Raw genomic sequence first — 14663 nt, forward strand, 5'->3', positions numbered from 1 at the left:
CTCACTAAACTCCAGACTTCCTGCACACTTTTCTAGTTTCCTTAACTTGCTGGACTTCCAGCATCTGTTTTCTTAACCATTATTCCATGGTGTGGGTTTCTTCTAGCAAGGTGAAGAGAGTTGTTCCACCGCTTCGAGCAGAGCAGCAAGAGCTGCCTTCTCTATCATTGTCAGTCTCCACCTACAATCAAATTAGCTAAACTAAGAACTTCTCGACCTTACAGGGTCTCCGTTGCTAAGCAACACCACATACTTGGGCCTTTTTATTTATTCTTCATGCTGTACCCCCCCCCCCCCCCCCCGCCCCGCCCCCCCAGTACAATAGAAATACAGTTGGAACTTAACCAACCGCCACACATATTATCATAGAATTTACAGTGAAGGAGGCCATTCAGCCCATCGAGTCTGCACCGGCTCTTGGAAAGAGCCCCCTACCCAAGGTCAACACCTCCACCCTATCCCCATAACCCAGTAACCCCACCCAACACTAAGGGCAATTCTGGACACTAAGGGCAATTTATCATGGGCAATCCACCTAACCTGCTCATCTTTGGACTGTGGGAGGAAACCAGAGCACCCGGAGGAAACCCACGCAGACACGGGGAGGATGTGCAGACTCCGCACAGACAGTGACCAAAGTCAGAATTGAACCTGGGACCCTGGAGCTGTGAAGCAATTGTACTATCATCTAGATAGGAATAATATGATCAGGGATAGTCAGCATGGCTTTGTGAAGGGTAGGTCATGCCTCACAAACCTTATTGAGTTCTTTGAGAAGGTGACTGAACAGGTAGACGAGGGTAGAGCAGTTGATGTGGTGTATATGGATTTCAGCAAAGCGTTTGATAAGGTTCCCCACGGTAGGCTATTGCAAAAAATACGGAGGCTGGGGATTGAGGGTGATTTAGAGATGTGGATCAGAAATTGGCTAGCTGAAAGAAGACAGAGGGTGGTGGTTGATGGGAACTGTTCAGAATGGAGTACAGTCACAAGTGGAGTACCACAAGGATCTGTTCTGGGGCCGTTGCTGTTTGTCATTTTTATCAATGACCTAGAGGAAGGCGCAGAAGGGTGGGTGAGTAAATTTGCAGACGATACTAAAGTCGGTGGTGTTGTCGATAGTGTGGAAGGATGTAGCAGGTTACAGAGGGATATAGATAAGCTGCAGAGCTGGGCTGAGAGGTGGCAAATGGCGTTTAATGTAGAGAAGTGTGAGGTGATTCACTTTGGAAGGAATAACAGGAATGCGGAATATTTGGCTAATGGTAAAGTTCTTGAAAGTGTGGCTGAGCAGAGGGATCTAGGTGTCCATGTACATAGATCCCTGAAAGTTGCCACCCAGGTTGATAGGGTTGTGAAGAAGGCCTATGGAGTGTTGGCCTTTATTGGTAGAGGGATTGAGTTCCGGAGTCGGGAGGTCATGTTGCAGCTGTACAGAACTCTGGTCCGGCCGCATTTGGAGTATTGCGTACAGTTCTGGTCACCGCATTATAGGAAGGACGTGGAGGCTTTGGAGCGGGTGCAGAGGAGATTTACCAGGATGTTGCCTGGTATGGAGGGAAAATCTTATGAGGAAAGGCTGATGGACTTGAGGTTGTTTTCGTTGGAGAGAAGGTTAAGAGGAGACTTAATAGAGGCATACAAAATGATCAGGGGGTTGGATAGGGTGGACAGTGAGAGCCTTCTCCCGCGGATGGATATGGCTGGCACGAGGGGACATAACTTTAAACTGAGGGGTAATAGATATAGGACAGAGGTCAGAGGTAGGTTCTTTACGCAAAAAAGTAGTGAGGCCGTGGAATGCCCTACCTGCTACAGTAGTGAACTCGCCAACATTGAGGGCATTTAAAAGTTTATTGGATAAACATATGGATGATAATGGCATAGTGTAGGTTAGATGGCTTTTGTTTCGGTGCAACATCGTGGGCCGAAGGGCCTGTACTGCGCTGTATTGTTCTATGTTCTACTATCCACAATGCTATCGTGCTGCCATATAAGCGCCTTTATCCAGCATGAATTAAACTGTAGGTTTTATATTTCCACACACAGGAATATTAAATTAAACCCAAAATTACACCTAATTTCTAATGTTTACCAATATAAATATTAATTCCTTAAACCAGCTCTCAATTGAACTAGGAGGAGGCGGCCACTCGAGCTACACAAGAGATCTTGGTTGATCGGATTTTAATCTCAATCTCACATTCTTGCCTTCCCCTGGTAGAGTCTTCAAAGATTACTGCAGAATTTCCTGCTCGAAGTCCTCAATATACAAGCCTCTCCACGCTACCCAGTGCTTAAAACCAAGGGAAAATCAGTACTTCGAAGGCAGTGATCAGTTCTTAAGCAAAGAACAACTTTTGAAAATCTTACAGCTTTGTTGCAAAAATGTTAACTGTATACAAAGGGATTCAATGTAGTAGAATTGTCTAATCATGTTGGGCACTATTCAGAACTGACCACAGGTCACCATCCACCCCAGGAGTAGTTTCACTCTCTGCCTCAAAAGAAGATCATCGTAGGTTTTGTTGCCAACATATGGGGCACGATCCAAAGGCCACACTGCGCCTGGAAAGCGACCCGCCACAGCGCGACGTGGGCATCGAAAGCCAAGAGACCCCCCTCCTGGGATCTCACTGGCTCACCACCCCTCAAGATCCAACACAATCCCATTTTCCAGCTCCCACTTCGAACTCCCAGTTTCCGGAGTCTTGTGTTCTCACTTCTGGAGGATATCACAAATCTCTCCAGAAAGGCCCAAAATACACGAGGCCATTCGGCCAATCAAGTCTGCACTGACCCTCCACCCTATTCCAACAATCCCATAACCTAACCCAAGGGGCAATTGATCATGTCCAATCCACCTAACCTGCACATCTTTGGACAGTGGAGGGAACTCTGGCTTCTCTTGCTGTGAGAGTATTAAAATGGAGTTATTAGATGCAACAAAAAAATAAATAAATAAAAAAATAAAAAGTTGCTCAAAATACTTGGAACAACATTTAAAAAAAAAAAATCCAGTTATTACTTACGATTCCTAATCTTTATTGGCCAAATTCGGGCAGCTCCTAAAGAAATGAGTGCTGCACAGGCAACGGCACCAGTTACTACAGCCATCACCAAGTGATAGAACGGAGCACATTGTGCACAGCAACTTTCAGTCCTCGGCAGAGAGAGAGAAAAAAAAAAGTCAAATTGTCTGGAATTTCCCCCTCACCAATGCTCCCCCACCACCCCAAATCAGTCCACCCAACAAAGGCTCACCATATGTATTACATATCACTCACACAATATGCAGAGTGCATTTGGGGAAATAAATATTTGTACTTCATAATTTTTTGGTACTCAGGTACATATATACACATCTCTTTCTGGGGAAGGTGGGACCTCTACAGACAGGATGGTCTACATCTGAACCTGAGGGGCACAAGTATCCTGGGGGGGGGGGGGGGGGGGGGGGGGGGGGGGGAGAGATTTGTTAGTGCTCTTTGGGGGGGTTTAAACTAATGCAGCAGGGGCATGGGAACCTGGATTGTAGTTTTAGGGTAAGGGAGAATGAGAGTATAGAGGTCAGGAGCTCAGATTTGACGTCGCAGGAGGGGGCCAGTGTTCAGGTAGGTGGTTTGAAGTGTGTCTACTTCAATGCCAGGAGTATACGAAATAAGGTAGGGGAACTGGCAGCATGGGTTGGTACCTGGGACTTCGATGTTGTGGGCATTTCGGAGTCATGGATAGAGCAGGGACAGGAATGGATGTTGCAGGTTCCGGGGTTTAGGTGTTTTAGTAAGCTCAGAGAAGGAGGCAAAAGAGGGGGAGGTGTGGCGCTGCTAGTCAAGAGCAGTATTACGATGGCTGAGAGGATGCTAGATGGGGACTCATCTTCCGAGGTAGTATGTGCTGAGGTTAGAAACATGAAAGGAGAGGTCACACTGTTGGGAGTCTTCTATAGGTCTCCAAATAGTTCTAGGGATGTAGAGGAAAGGATGGCGAGGATGATCCTGGATAAGAGCGAAAGTAACAGGGTAGTTATTATGGGAGACTTTAACTTTCCAAATATTGACTGGAAAAGGTATAGTTCGAGTACATTAGATGGGTCGTTTTTTGTACAGTGTGTGCAGGAGGGTTTCCTGACAGTTTGTTGACAGGCCAACAAGAGGCGAGGCCACGTTGGATTTGGTTTTGGGTAATGAACCAGGCCAGGTGTTGGATTTGGAGGTAGGAGAGCACTTTGGGGACAGTGACCACAATTCGGTGACGTTTACGTTAATGATGGAAAGGGATAAGTATACACCGCAGGGCAAGAGTTATAGCTGGGGGAAGGGCAATTATGATGCCATTAGACGTGACTTGGTGGGGGATAAGGTGGAGAAGTAGGCTGCAAGTGTTGGGCACACTGGATAAGTGGAGCTTGTTCAAGGATCAGCTACTGCGTGTTCTTGATAAGTATGTACCGGTCAGGCAGGGAGGAAGGTGCCGAGCGAGGGAACCGTGGTTTACCAAGGAAGTGGAATCTCTTGTTAAGAGGAAGAAGGAGGCCTATGTGAAGATGAGGTGTGAAGTTTCAGTTGGGGCGATGGATAGTTACAAGGTAGCGAGGAAGGATCTAAAGAGAGAGCTAAGACGAGCAAGGAGGGGACATGAGAAGTATTTGGCAGGAAGGATCAAGGAAAACCCAAAAGCTTTCTATAGGTATGTCAGGAATAAGCGAATGACTAGGGAAAGAGTAGGACCAGTCAAGGACAGGGATGGGAAGTTGTGTGTGGAGTCTGAAGAGATAGGCGAGATACTAAATGAATATTTTTCGTCAGTATTCACTCAGGAAAAAGATAATGTTGTGGAGGAGAATGCTGAGCCCCAGGCTAATAGATTAGATGGCATTGAGGTACGTAGGGAAGAGGTGTTGGCAATTCTGGACAGGCTGAAAATAGATAAGTCCCCGGGACCTGATGGGATTTATCCTAGGATTCTCTGGGAGGCCAGGGAAGAGATTGCTGGACCTTTGGCTTTGATTTTTATGTCATCATTGGCTACAGGAATAGTGCCAGAGGACTGGAGGATAGCAAATGTGGTCCCTTTGTTCAAAAAGGGGAGCAGAGACAACCCCGGCAACTATAGACCGGTGAGCCTCACGTCTGTAGTGGGTAAAGTCTTGGAGGGGATTATAAGAGACAAGATTTATAATCATCTAGATAGGAATAATATGATCAGGGATAGTCAGCATGGCTTTGTGAAGGGTAGGTCATGCCTCACAAACCGTATCGAGTTCTTTGAGAAGGTGACTGAACAGGTAGACGAGGGTAGAGCAGTTGATGTGGTGTATATGGATTTCAGCAAAGCGTTTGAGAAGGTTCCCCAAGGTAGGCTATTGCAGAAAATACAGAGGCTGGGGATTGAGGGTGATTTAGAGATGTGGATCAGAAATTGGCTAGCTGAAAGAAGACAGAGGGTGGTGGTTGATGGGAAATGTTCAGAATGGAGTTCAGTCACAAGTGGAGTACCACAAGGATCTGTTCTGGGGCTGTTGCTGTGTCATTTGTATCAATGACCTAGAGGAAGGCGCAGAAGGGTGGGTGAGTAAATTTGCAGATGATACTAAAGTCGGTGGTGTTGTCGATAGTGTGGAAGGATGTAGCAGGTTACAGAGGGATATAGATAAGCTGCAGAGCTGGGCTGAGAGGTGGCAAATGGAGTTTAATGTAGAGAAGTGTGAGGTGATTCACTTTGGAAGGAATAACTGGAATGCGGAATATTTGGCTAATGGTAAAGTTCTTGAAAGTGTGGATGAGCAGAGGGATCTAGGTGTCCATGTACATAGATCCCTGAAAGTTGCCACCCAGGTTGATAGGGTTGTGAAGAAGGCCTATGGAGTGTTGGCCTTTATTGGTAGAGGGATTGAGTTCCGGAGTCAGGAGGTCATGTTACAGCTGTACAGAACTCTGGTACGGCCGCATTTGGAGTATTGCGTACAGTTCTGGTCACCGCATTATAGGAAGGACGTGGAGGCTTTGGAGCGGGTGCAGAGGAGATTTACCAGGATGTTGCCTGGTATGGAGGGAAAATCTTATGAGGAAAGGCTGATGGACTTGAGGTTGTTTTCGTTGGAGAGAAGGTTAAGAGGAGACTTAATAGATGCATACAAAATGATCAGGGGGTTGGATAGGGTGGACAGTGAGAGCCTTCTCCCGCGGATGGAAATGGCTGGCACGAGGGGACATAGCTGAGGGGTAATAGATATAGGACAGAGGTCAGAGGTAGGTTCTTTACGCAAAGAGTAGTGAGGCCGTGGAATGCCCTACCTGCTACAGTAGTGAACTCGCCAACATTGAGGGCATTTAAAAGTTTATTGGATAAACATATGGATGACAATGGCATAGTGTAGGTTAGATGGCTTTTGTTTCGGTGCAACATCGTGGGCCGAAGGGCCTGTACTGCGCTGTATTGTTCTATGTTCTATAAGACCAGGAGTTGACTTAGGCCATTCAGCCCATCAAGTCATCTCCACCATTCAATAATGGCTGATATGTTTCTCATCCCCATTCTCCTGCCTTCTTCCCATAAGCCCTGGTCCTCTTAAAAATCAATCAATAACCTCTCTCCGTCGTAAAGACACTCAGTGATTTGATGTCCCCAACCTTCTGCGGCAAAGAGTTCCACAGATTCACCACCCTCTGGCTGAAGAATTCCTCCTCATCTCCAGTTTTAATGGACCTCCCTTCAGTCTGAGGCTGTGCCCTTAGGTTCTTGTTTCTCTGACTAGTGGGAACTGTTTGGAATGGGTTAACAAACCTGCCAATTAAATAGCAACTTGATGTCAATTTTCCAATACAAGTCACTGATATATAAAGGGGTTAAGGTGGCACTATTTGTTGGTGGAGATGTGTGTGAAGTTGGATCAAAGAAATAAAGGTGGTTTGTGGAGAAGCAGAACTCTGTCCCCTTTACTCTACAGCAACCCAGCTTAAACAGAAACATCCTCTCCACTCACACTCTCATCATTATCCCAGAATCCAAAAATGTCCTGATCTCAAACAGAGGTTACAGTATTACATTTTGGGTGACCAAACCAGTCACCAGACTGGAGAAAGCTAAAGTTCAATTGAGCAGGACTTACTTGCAGGGGTGAAGACTCTGGATAATGATCACCCCAAGACCATTGGCTACTTTGTCTGTGAAACTCATGGAACCGTAGACAAAGGCCCCACTTTGCTGGAAGGGAAAAGAAAATTACAAACTAAAGTTGTTATTCAGCTCATCTTGGAGATGAAGAATTTCATACCAATTAAGCAGCAACATATAGCAAGGCAATCAGCAACAATCCCACTCCCAATTACTACCCACCCAGGAAAGTCGCTGAGTGTGGATGGCCAGAGAACAGGAGGTCCTATCGAATACTTCACCTAACACCAGTTACTCAATTTGGTAACCAATAGGATAATTTTAACAAATCAGGCCATTTTTAACCTAACTTGTTTTACATTGTACCACAATTTCACACTCACGGATGGTGTGATGGGGAGATGTGAAGACATTGTTTCCCACCTGGGGAGTGAGGGTAAAATTAACCCATTTGTTACCAAGGTTGCTCAATTACAAAACTTGTTAATTGAACAAAGACTGAAGGAAGGCACACAATAGGTCTTTAGAACAATAACAATGGTATGACCATCTCTCCCATTCGAATATGTGGCACTGTTTATATTAGGCAGCAATCATAGAACTTAATAAACAAGAATATTTCCTCTCTGCAGAATAATGTGCAAGTCATCAGAAAAGTAGTTAATTCGGGATCTATCAACACTTATAAAGGAAGTGGATCAACAACATTCATGAATGTTTTATGTTTCATTTGGGATTCATGTTTTGTTTTAAATAGTTTCCCTTAAGGGGCTGCCCCTTTCATTTGTCCCTCAGTTTTATTGGACTTATCCAAAATAGGAATACTATTCAGTATAGGACTGAGGGCTAGTAAAACATTCATACTTTTTGTGTTAAGCACACCAGGGTTTGGAAAGATGGGAGGGATCTTGAAAGATGGTGTTAGTGTGTGGGTGGAGCTGGGAGTCATGGAGGAACAATGGAAGGGATGGCATTTTCCAGTTCCAAAGTTCCGCTTTAAAAAAAAAGACTGCATGTGATTGTGAACCAAAAAACACGAACTCACTCCCCACTTTTACATTTGGAGAGTTTCCTTTTCATGCATTTGATGGCAGAAACAGAGGGGCTTTGCTGTGTATCCATCGAATAAGCAGAGGGATCACGGCTGATCATCTGTGGTTTCCCAGACCGATTTCCCATTATAGAATCCGAATACTTAGAGCAGGACATGGCCTTCTGAGCAATTGCAACAGACGTCACTCCAACTAGCCAGCCTTTCCCCGCAAGCCTTTTATCCCATTCTCTTTTTAAGCCTTTCATTAAAGCTGCTCACATCACTCTCCAGTCATGCATCCCAGATTCTAACCATGTTCTGCACTTCCTCATTGTGCCATTGCTTATTTTCCCCAATCACCTCAAATTCCTCGATTCCCTTCAGGAGATATTACAAAGATAGCCAATAGCTTGATCAAAAGAGGCAGTTTAAAAAAAAAAGTGTAGGGAAGGAATTCCAGGGTATGGGCCCCAAGCACAGCCACTAATGGTGGTGCATAAAGAAAGGTCAGAATTAGATGAGATGAAAATTCTTGAAAGTTTGAAGGGTAGGAAGAGATTACAGAGATAGGGAAAGAGGAGGCCATGTGTAATCCGGACAAATGTGAGGTAATGCATTTTGGAAGGTCTAATGCAGGTAGGGAATATACAGTGAATGGTAGAACCCTCAAGTGTATTGAAAGTCAGAGATCTAGGTGTACAGGTCCACAGGTCATTGAAAGGGGCAACACAGGTGGAGAAGGTAGTCAAGAAGGCATACAGCATGCTTGCCTTCATTGGCCGGGGCATTGAGTATAAGAATTGGCAAGTCATGTTGCAGCTGTATAGAACCTTAGTTAGGCCACACTTGGAGTATAGTGTTCAATTCTGGTCGCCACACTACCAGAAGGATGTGGAGGCTTTAGAGAGGGTGCAGAAGAGATTTACCAGAATGTTGCCTGGTATGGAGGGCATTAGCTATGAGGAGCGGTTGAATAAACTTGGTTTGTTCTCACTGGAACGAAGGAGGTTGAGGGGAGACCTGATAGAGGTATACAAAATTATATGGGGCATAGACAGAGTGGATAGTCAGAGGCTTTTCCCCAGGGTAGAGGGGTCAATTACTAGGGGGCATAGGTTTAAGGTGAGAGGGGCAAGGTTTAGAGTAGATGTACGAGGCAAGTTTTTTTACGCAGAGGGTAGTGGGTGCCTGGAACTCGCTACCAGAGGTGGTGGTGGAAGCAGGGATGATAGTGACATTTAAGGGGCATCTTGACAAATACATGAATAGGATGGGAATAGAGGGATACGGACCCAGGAAGTGTAGAAGATTGTAGTTTAGTCGGGCAACATGGTCGGCACGGGCTTGGAGGGCCGAAGGGCCTGTTCCTGTGCTGTACTTTTCTTTGTTTTGAAAATAAGAGTATAGAAACATTGGGAGCCAATGCTAGTTAGCAAGCACAGGGTTGGTGAGTGAATGGGATTTTGGGAAATAATGGGTTAGGAAAACAACAGGTCATTTTAAGGGATTTAGATTTATTATGGGTAAACATTAGAAATACAGTGTTTGGCTGTAGGGGGGTTGGTGAAGTTCCACCTGTGTTTCTGTTGGGTGCGCGAGAGGGCATGAAGAGTAAATATAGTTGCTTGCCAATGGGAGGTCCTTGCAAAGAAAAAAAAATCCTTTGCTCTTCTAGTTTTAACTGGAAGTCAGGCAGTTAGTGCAGACAGATGGCGGGAGGGGGAATATCTCTACAGCTCGGCTAACAGCAGTTGTAGACAGGAGAGAGCAAGCAGGCAGATCTCATAACTCAGTTAAGGAGGAAAGCGCAAGAAAGCAAATTCCAGAGGAACCAAGGGATGGTTGGTTTTTGAAACCTGGAAATAGAACAGCAAAAGGTTCATCGGCAGCAGAGTCAAAGTGGAGAAGAAATCGGCTGCTGAGAAGCTAAGTTTCTGAAGGTTTCACTGTAGTCAGCAAAACTAATTAGGAAGACAGTATTGGCTAGATATCAGAGTGTGTGTTAACAGCTGAAGTTAGTCAGGACAAACAAATCCTAAAGGGTTGTGTAAAACTCTTGACTCGATTCTCTAGTAAAAGTGGGAGTGTTCGACAGGCCACCGAACACTCGGAGAGAAGTACAAGAGCAGATATGTAGGAAATTGGAAGTTTAAAAATAATAGTGCAGTTACGGGGTGTCGGACCAGCTGGGGTTGGAAACAAGTGCGGAGGCAGATGTTGTAGCCTTCGCCTTTGTTGATCGCCCGTAGGTGGATCCTGTTAGGGTGGAGATCAACCTCTCCACCCTGTGCCCTGGCATGGTGGGGGGGCCTACTGGAATTCTTGTCTCTTGAAAACGTCAAATTTGAACTGAGGGGAAGGATGGAGGGCTTCTACAATTCATGGGCGTTATTCATTATGCACTTTTGAGAATTGGATCACATCGAGCATCAGGTGGGGGAGGGCGACTGTGTGTGTTAATGCTGACTATGGGTGATTCCGGATTCTTTTTGTCATTTGCTTATGATAACATGCGGGCTAATGTTTAGAGGTTTGATGGGAGGATGTGATCGATATTATTGTTACGGGGATTGACATTACATTCGTTACTAATTATTGTTTATTGTTGGGTGTAAATTTGGGAGAAAATGTGAAAAAGGAGAATAAAAATATTTAAAAAAAAGTAATAGTGCAGTGATCATGGGGGATTTCAACTTCAATATTAACTGGGGTAGCCTGTGTGAAAGGTTTAGAGGGAACGGAATTCTTAAAATGCACCATGGAGAACTTAAGCCAGTACGTAGACAGGGCGACAAAAGAGGGGGTTCTGGACTTCGGTAATGAAGCATCAGTGCACTGATCAAAACTACATTAGATTCAAGATTGTTATGAAAAGGATGGCCCAGAGATCAAAGTTCTAAACCAGGGGAAGGTCAATTTTTTATTTATTTTTTTAAATTTAGAGTAACCAATTAATTTTTTCCAATTAAGGGGCAATTTAGCGCGGCCAATCCTCCTACCCTGCAGATCTTTCGGTTGTGGGTGCGAAACCCACGTAAACACGAGGAGAATGTGCAAACTCCACACAGACAGTGACCCAAAGCCGGGATCGAACCTGGGACCTCGGCGCCGAGAGGCAGCAGGGATAACCCACTGCGCCACCGTGCTGCCCGGGAAGGTCAGTTTTAATAAGATCAGATGATTTGGCAGAGTGGAATGGGACCAGACACTTTTAGATAAATCTGTGACAGAACAGTGGGATGCATTCAAGAAGGAAACAGGGAGAATTAGCAATTTTTCCAGATGCGCCATAGAAAGCATCTATCTGGCTGCATCACAGCCTGGTGTGGCAACTGCTCGGCCCAAGACCATAAGAAACTTCAGAGAGTCGTGAACACAGCCCAGTCCATCACGCGAACCCACCTTTGATCCACCCATACCTCCCGCTGCCTGGAGAAAGTGGGCAGCATAATCAAAGACCCCTCCCACCCGGCTTACTCACTCTTCCAACTTCTTCCATCAGGCATGAGATACAAAAGTCTGAGAACACGCACTAACAGGTTCAAAAACAGCTTCTTTCCCGCTGTTACCAGACTCCTGAATGACCCCCTTATGGACTGAATGATCTCTTCACACATCTTCTCTACTGAGTAGTATTACACTCGGTGTGCTTCACAGGATGTCTGTGTCTATGCATTTACATTGTGTATGGATGTATGTCCTATGTTATTTCATGTATAGAACGATCGGTCTGAACTGTATGCAGAATACTTTCACTGTACCATGGTACAGGTGACAAAAAACAAATTCAATCCAATGTGCAAGAGGGAACTTAAAAAAGGAAACTAGGAAATCAAAAAGGAGACATGAAAGGATAACAGCAGGTAAAATAAAGGAAAATTATTTTACAAGTGCATTAAGAGTAGAGCCCATTAGGGATCACAGTGTTAATTTGTGTGGAGCCGGAGGACGTAGCTACGGTTCGAAATGAATACTTTGAGCATGATCTAACCAAATTTCAACAGGGTCCCGTGTTGAGCTCGAATAGCCAATTTTCCCGGTGCTCTAACGTGACTGTGTTGCAATCCTGGCAGATTGGAAATTAGCAAACGTGACACCACTGTTTATAAAAGGAGGTAGGCAGAAAGCGGGTAATTATAGGCCATTTAGCTCAACTTCGGTAGTAGGGAAGATGCTGGAATCTATCATCAAGGAAGAAATAGCGAGGCATCAGGATGGAAATTGTCCCATTGGGCAGACGCAGCATGGGTTCATAAAGGGCAGGTCGCGTCTAACTAATTTAGTGGAATTGTTTGAGGACATTACCAGTGCGGTAGATAACGGGGAGCCAATGGATGTGGTATATCTGGATTTCCAGAAAGCTTTTGACAAGGTGCCACACAAAAGATTGTTGCATAAGATAAAGATGCATGGCATTAAGGGGAAAGTAGTAGCATGGATAGAGGATTGGTTAATTAATAGAAAGCAAAGAGTGGGGATTAATGGGTGTTTCTCTGGTTGGCAATCAGTAGCTAGTGGTGTCCCTCAGGGATCAGTGTTGGGCCCACAATTGACATAGATGATTTGGAGTTGGGGACCAAGTGCAATGTGTCCCAAGTTTGCAGATGACACGAAGATGAGTAGTAAAGCAAAAAGTGCAGAGGATACTGGAAGTCTGCAGAGGGATTTGGATAGTTTAAGTGAATGGGCCAGGGTCTGGCAGATGGAATACTATGTTGACAAATGTGAGGTTATCCATTTTGGTAGGAATAACAGCAAAAGGGATAATTTCAATGATAAAATATTAAAACATGCTGCTGTGCAGAGAGACCTGGGTGTCCTCGCGTACGAGTCGCAAAACGTTGGTTTACAGGTGCAACAGGTGATTAAGACGACAAATTGAGTTTTGTCCTTCATTGCTAGAGGGATGGAGTTTAAGACTAGGGAGGTTATGCTGCAATTGTATAAGGTATCAGTGAGGCCACACCTGGAGTACTGTGTTCAATTTTGGTCTCTTTACCCGAGAAAGGACGTACTGGCGCTGGGAGGGTGTGCAGAGGAGATTTACTAGGTTAATCCCAGAGTTGAGGGGGTTGGATTACAAGGAGGTGTTGAGTAGACTGGGACTGTACTCGTTGAAATACATATGCCAGAGGGTCGGAGGAAGTGTTCCGCTTCAGGTGGGAGCACTTCATCACCGTCTTTAAGGACCTGTTTGTGCCGGCAACCGAGGGGCGTTACCATTGGCTTTGTTAAAACGGATAATGACAAACTTTTTGCAGCACATTTGATTGTTCTGATGGATTATAAGAGTTGTATATGTTCTCTTTGCTACGTTTGGAATAAAATATTTTAATAAAAATAGTATGTGATGATGTTTAAAAGCCCTTGTTTGAAAGGCAGTTAGGCGTTTGAGACAAGAGGTGCAATTAAAGCATCATAAAAGATTAATATTGATTCCAGCCATGGATATTATTTGCTGAAGTTGGACTAGTGGAATTTTGTTTATATTAAGTCGGTTCCCCAGGGAGTAGATAATTAGAGACACACGTTTTCCGTTTAGTTTTAGATTGTGATGGGAAAAGAAAAGAAGCTCAGCTCTCAACACAGTGAGGTTATATCGGTCTGTGGACAGTCTAGTAGTTTAGAGAAAAACTATTCAAGGGCCAGACCAGACAAGAAGTTGTTTTTCTAGACAGAGTTAAATATTTGCCTGCGAACAGGACAGGAGCAATTTCTCATGCTGGCAGATATCATAGAATTTACAGTGTAGAAAGAGGCCATTTGGCACATCGAGTCTACACCAGCCCTTGGGAAAGAGCACCCTACCTAAGCCCACACCCCCACGCTATCCCAGTCACCCCACACAACCCAACCTTTTTGGACACTAAGGGCAATTTAGCATCGCCAATCCAACTAACCTGCACATTTTTGGACAGTGGGAGGAAACCGGAGATAGTTTGAGACAAGCAAGGATTTGCAAGCATGGTGAATCTGCAAGGATATGACTTCCTTAAAGCGGTTTATCAAAGACATCCGTTTACAGAAAATATTTGTGAGTTTGCCAAGTGTATTTAAAAGTGGATTGTGACCAGAGATGGGTTTTGTTTGAGTAGAGAAAAAGATAGCAGTTTGGATTGTTTCATAGTATTGTTAAGCAATGTTTAACTGGTAATTGAAAGCTATTTGTCTTTAAAGTTAGTAACACTGTTAGTAATGAAGCTCATTTTAATATACCATATCCCTATGTGTGCATGGAGTCACTCCTGGATCAAAGTATCTTTTCCTCCATCTTACAAATTAAATAAAATATCAGCATTTCTGTCTGGTATCCTAGCAACTGTTGGCATCTGGTCCAGGGTCATAATACCAGCAAAGCCAAAAAAATGAATTTTAAAAACTAGTTGTGGACATTTATCTTTAGAATTCTCTCAGGAAATCAGAAGCATTTGATGCCGATTAAAGTGACAAGAAAATTCAGAGAATCCACACACTGCTCCAGACAATCCATGTCCCCAAGACAGCGCCAGTGCAT

The 14663-nt window shown here is 44.6% G+C and overlaps 1 protein-coding gene across 2 annotated transcripts in view; it reads right to left on the reverse strand.

Moving 5' to 3' along the window:
• The window catches only part of LOC140394881 (major facilitator superfamily domain-containing protein 12-like), a 59556-nt gene that overhangs the window by 4704 nt on the left and 40189 nt on the right, over positions 1–14663 (reverse strand). For both annotated transcript variants that reach the window (XM_072482030.1, XM_072482029.1), the window contains 2 exons: positions 7112–7206; positions 3033–3163 (listed from right to left, as the gene is read on the reverse strand). In XM_072482030.1, the coding sequence (XP_072338131.1) occupies positions 3033–3163; positions 7112–7206 (226 nt within the window). The remainder of the gene's footprint in view (positions 1–3032; positions 3164–7111; positions 7207–14663) is intronic.

This window comes from Scyliorhinus torazame, chromosome 18 (genome assembly GCF_047496885.1).
Source record: "Scyliorhinus torazame isolate Kashiwa2021f chromosome 18, sScyTor2.1, whole genome shotgun sequence".
Taxonomy (NCBI): domain Eukaryota; kingdom Metazoa; phylum Chordata; class Chondrichthyes; order Carcharhiniformes; family Scyliorhinidae; genus Scyliorhinus; species Scyliorhinus torazame.